The sequence below is a fragment of the Octodon degus genome, unplaced genomic scaffold (assembly GCF_000260255.1).
Source record: "Octodon degus isolate 3935 unplaced genomic scaffold, OctDeg1.0 scaffold00126, whole genome shotgun sequence".
Lineage (NCBI taxonomy): Eukaryota > Metazoa > Chordata > Mammalia > Rodentia > Octodontidae > Octodon > Octodon degus.
In genome coordinates, this window is record NW_004524702.1 from 4,417,324 (window position 1) to 4,421,921 (window position 4,598).

Below are 4,598 nucleotides of genomic sequence, written 5' to 3' on the forward strand. Positions count from 1 at the left end.
ATATTCCCTTTATAGTTTTCTGGGTAGCCTGTGCCCAGAAAACAATGCAAGTTTTATTTTTAACCATCTAATTGTCCTCCACTTTCTTTGGGTGAATGGTGCTAATTTCAAGCGGCGTTGGTTTTGCGACCTCTTTGACCAGTCTTCAGGCTGAGTAGGTTAGAACAGGACTAGGATTCCGCATTCCAGACAGGCGGGAGATGGCAGCTGAGCGTGGACCATGTAAGACTGCCCTCCGAGAAGCGAAAGGACGCCATTACAGTTACGCGGCAATCCTGGCAGGTCGCGTTAGCAACTCGGACACCAGGTACCCATCCAGGGCCGCCTTCAGCATGTGGCAGATACAGAAAGAATTTGTTGAGTGAATGACTAAAAATTATTTTAGTATAAAAATTAGCATAATTCAACAAACAAAATGAGTCAGGGACCACGCCTGAGTCACGGCACCCCCTCTCTCTCCTGCCCTAAGTGTCTCTCTCTCCTGCCCTAAGTGTCATGGACAAATGTCTTCCTAAGGCCACACCTCCCTGCACCAGCAGCAAGATGCCTGTGCCTCCCAGGCCTGCCTCTCAAGGGCATGAAGGTAATGATTCTCCAGAAGGTTATGACCTTTAGAGTACTCGTGACCTTCAGTGGCATGCATCAGACGTGGGGGTGAAATCAAGACAACCAGTGGATATTTGCCTCCTTAAAATTATTCCAGAAGACACAGTGCTGTGGATCCTCCTTGAAATCCTCCCCCTCGCTTCAAACCCACGCATCCCAGGTTCTTGCCGCTTTCTGCAGCAGCTCTGGGGTCCTTTTTCCTTGCGGGTCTTCATGAGGTACGATCAAAAATATGATGAATGGCGCTGCTGCCGCGCGCCATCCAGCAGAAAGGCCCTGTGTGCCCAGCCACCTCACTGGCCGGAGCTAACAATCACTTCCGGCTCTTCCCCAAGGTCAGAATGACCTGGGTGGACAGTGTGAATGCGCGCAGGACCTGGAGGCAGCCAGGACAGCGCAGCTAAAGACACAAAGGAGAACTTGCAGAACTGCCTCAGAAAGTGGCGAGAGCGACGGGATGAGTGTGTTCCAGGGCGGGGGAGGACTCTGAGGGGACTCGTGATGATGTGTATTTCACTATTGTACATGTTTGCAAATTTCAACATTCACCATATCTCAGATCAGCCCTTGCTTGATTATTTATGCTTCTTTTTCAGACAGTTGTTAGTAGCAAGGTTGTGAGACCCCAGCCTCCCCACATACAGAAATCAGGTGGTTTCTTTCTTTTAGAGAGCACAGTTTTCCTACAACCAGGGACAGCCCTCAGCTCACAGGTGCCTGAGAAGAAAGCAGAGGGACCTGGCCAGCTCCCCCACACTCCACTCCGTTCCTGGCACCCCTTCAACCTTGTCCCCCCGACCCATGGCTGGGACTCACGGCAATGGCCTGGAGACAGTCACGGTAGGAGCCTCTCTTGATGCAGGACACAGGAGGGCCTCCTGCCTTCTTCATATTCCTCTGCAACCTGAAGCATTTCGTTGCCTCGTCTGAGGATATGGAGCACCACCGCACGTTCCCCTTAGGGGCGGCCAGGCACAGTCCTGGGAGGAGGAGGCAGGGTCAAAGCTCCGCTACTGTCTGGGAGGGACCACCTTGTCCCTGTGGAGCCTCCCAGGCCCGTGGACCCAGCTTCCCTCCAACCTCCACCCGCCATGGCTGGTCTGGCCCTGGCCAGCATGGGCTCTGCTCTAGCTGGTAGTTTGCAGGCTTAGCAAACTAAGGGTGAGAAAGCCTCTAGATTCTTTTCCTTCCTGCGACTTGGCCACTGTTCCTGTCCCTAGAAAGGGATGCTGATCAGGTCCTCAACACCCTTTAGGAAGGTCTGACACCTGCTTTGTCCCATTTAATCCTGGGAAGTGGGCAGGGGTGGGACCACTGCTTGGCCCTTGGGAGGCTGAGCTGGGCAAGGCAGCTGACAGTCTCTCCATTGTAGATCTCTGAGTGCCTCCCAAGGGTGCTGGGGAGCAGGAAAACACACAGGACTGTGGGTGCTGTAGGAATGGAGGGTCGGGAGCACAGCAGGCGCAGATAGATGGGCCCTCTCGGTCAGCACTTTGGTGCAAGAATCTGCAACAGGGAGGAGGCTGGGTCAGGTTTGCTCACCTGATTGCCTGGCAGATGGTATCTATGAAAAACCTACAGTGACCGCCACATCAAAATGGCGAAAGATGAAAAACTTTCTGCCTAAGCTCGGGAACAGTGTGGCGGTGCCCAGCCTCACTGTTCTGCCAGCACAGTGCTAGAGCAGGGGACCCAGCAATAGGCGCAAAAAAGAAATCGACCCCACCCTGAGGCAGAAGTGGGGGTGAAAGTGTTTCTCTGCAGCTGACATGAACCTGGGTGTAGAAAACCCTACGGCCTCTGCCAAGTGCTGTCAGAGAAGGGAAGCTGACACAGTAGGCACTGGATGCTGGATTGGGGGACAAAAAGCCGTCACATCCTTGCAGATGGGCACTGAAAAGCCTCAGGCCTAAATGAAGACTGTCAAAAAGGAATTAAATACATGACGAGTAAAAGATCGCAGTTTCACCCAAGAAGACGGGCGGCTGCTAAGCACGCGCAGAGCCGGGCCCCACCTCGAGCCAGTGAGAAAACGCAAATGGTAAAATGTAGTCAAGTCTGTCACACAGCTGATCGTGGCTGACACAGGACAACGCGTGTTGGTGACGGTGTGGGAAAATGGAAACCTTCCAGCTCTGCTCAGAATGTGAACTGCGAGGTTGGAAAACAGGCCGGCAGCTTCTCCAATTGTTCTAGAAATAAAACTGTGTGTTCACGTAGACTCCTGCAGCATTATCCAAAGTAGCAAAAAAGTGGAAATAACTTGAATGTCCAACAACTGGACAAAGAAGGCGTGAGGGAATGGGCGGCCTCCGTGGGGGCATCCCAGGGCATGGAGAGGGGCAGGGATGGGGGCTGGTGTCGGCAGCCAGCCAGAGAACAGATAGGCCTGGGAGCGGCACAGAGGCCGGGGTGAGACCAGCCACGCCACAAGCCAAGGATGGATCTCCTTTCCTCTCCTCAGTTCTTCTCTGGGCAGACAGGCAAGGCCCAGGGAGGACTCAGCCTAGTGAGGACCCATGGGCACCTCCCACACTGCTGGAGCAGGCTGATCCGATCCCATCCAGCCTGAGTACACCCACCCTCGGGACCAGAACAGGAATTCCAGGACAAGACGGGGCTTGACAGGGGTACAGGTCCCCTCTCTGTAGAGACCAAGGCAACCAAAGATCTCTGGCCTGTGACCTCCCAGCGGGAAAGCAAAGCTTCCTTCCTGCCCTGTCCAGGTGGCCCTGGCCTGTGCCACATGTCCTGTGGCAAGAAGCAAGAGGGAGGAGAGAATGTGGAAGAAGAGGGGTCCGATGCCTGATGTCAGGTTAGGAGAGTGGGGCCAGAGATGAGCTCATGCCCCAGGTTTGGGGGTGAGGATGCCACTGCTCTCTAACCACCCTCTAACCCCTTCTCCCTCCAGGATGTTCTTGCCCCAAGTGGATTCCCTAAAACGGGAGGGAGGGCCAGCACTGGCAAGGGAGGGACATGTGCACTGTCACAGGCCTCGCCCACAGCCTAGTGTCCTCCTCTCTGGCCCTGCAGGAAGCCCCCACTCTCAGCTTCCACCGCTGAAGCATCCCCCCGAGGAGCACCCTGAGCCCAGAGGTCCCCCCAGACCTGGTACAGGGCAGTAGCTCAGACTTGCTGTCTGGTCCTTTGGGCTTTGTCTCTTCTATCCCGGACATGTCTCAAGGAGAAGATCCGTCACTTCCCTCTCACTTCCAGGCACACAGGTGAGACCCCAGCCTTCCCCTCTGCCATGGGAGGTGTTGCTCACCTGTGCCTGACCCCAGGCAGGGGACAGCCCACCTCCTCCACCTGACCCAGGGCTTCTAAGTGAGGAAACCAAGACCCAGAGATGCCACATGGTCCATGTAGCAGCTAAAATCAAAGCTCAGTTTCCCCGTGCGTCTTCTGTAGTTGTCACTCTAGGAATCTGGGTAACTAGGATGGGTGCTGAGGGTCTCGGGGGATACCATGGCAACAGAAGAGGTCCTTAGGAAAGCACTGGCAGACGCAGATGTGGCCCTGGCCCTCCCCCAGCCCCTGCACCTGTCCCTGCCTGGCGGGGTGCAGGACCTGAGGCACTGGCCAGGGGCCCAGGGCTGCAGATTACTCACCAACATCCCCTAGGCAGAGGGACAGCAGGGCGGCCAGCAGGAACCTCATGTTCCTCCCCACAGGGGTGACCCAGTCTGCCCGGGCTTGGCTCCTACACCTCTCTGCAACCCTTTATCTGTGGTAGCCTCCCAGGCTGGCCCCGCCCTGTTGCCTCATCAGTCCCTGTCACCTCCCTCCCCCCACCCAGCTCCCAACATCCCTGCAAGTCCAGTTCCTGCTGGGATCAGTGCCTGGAGGTGGGGCACTAAGCAGGAGTCTGGGAACAGTGAGGTGGATGCACAGCAGGCAGGGTGTACATGGCTGATCTCCTGCAGGGGACAGGGATAACTGGTAGGGACAGAATGGCCAGCTTGTAGGAACATGGAATTCCAAGGAAAGGG

The 4,598-nt window shown here is 55.7% G+C and overlaps 1 protein-coding gene across 1 annotated transcript in view; it reads right to left on the reverse strand.

Moving 5' to 3' along the window:
• Positions 1–4,333, reverse strand: part of Ltf (lactotransferrin) — a 26,434-nt gene extending 22,101 nt beyond the window's left edge. The window contains exons 1-2 of the mRNA XM_004640681.2: positions 4,218–4,333; positions 1,423–1,586 (exon numbers count right to left, since the gene is read on the reverse strand). Of these exons, the coding sequence (XP_004640738.2) occupies positions 1,423–1,586; positions 4,218–4,266 (213 nt within the window). The 5' untranslated portion in view covers positions 4,267–4,333. The remainder of the gene's footprint in view (positions 1–1,422; positions 1,587–4,217) is intronic.
• Between the last annotated feature and the right edge of the window lie 265 nt (positions 4,334–4,598).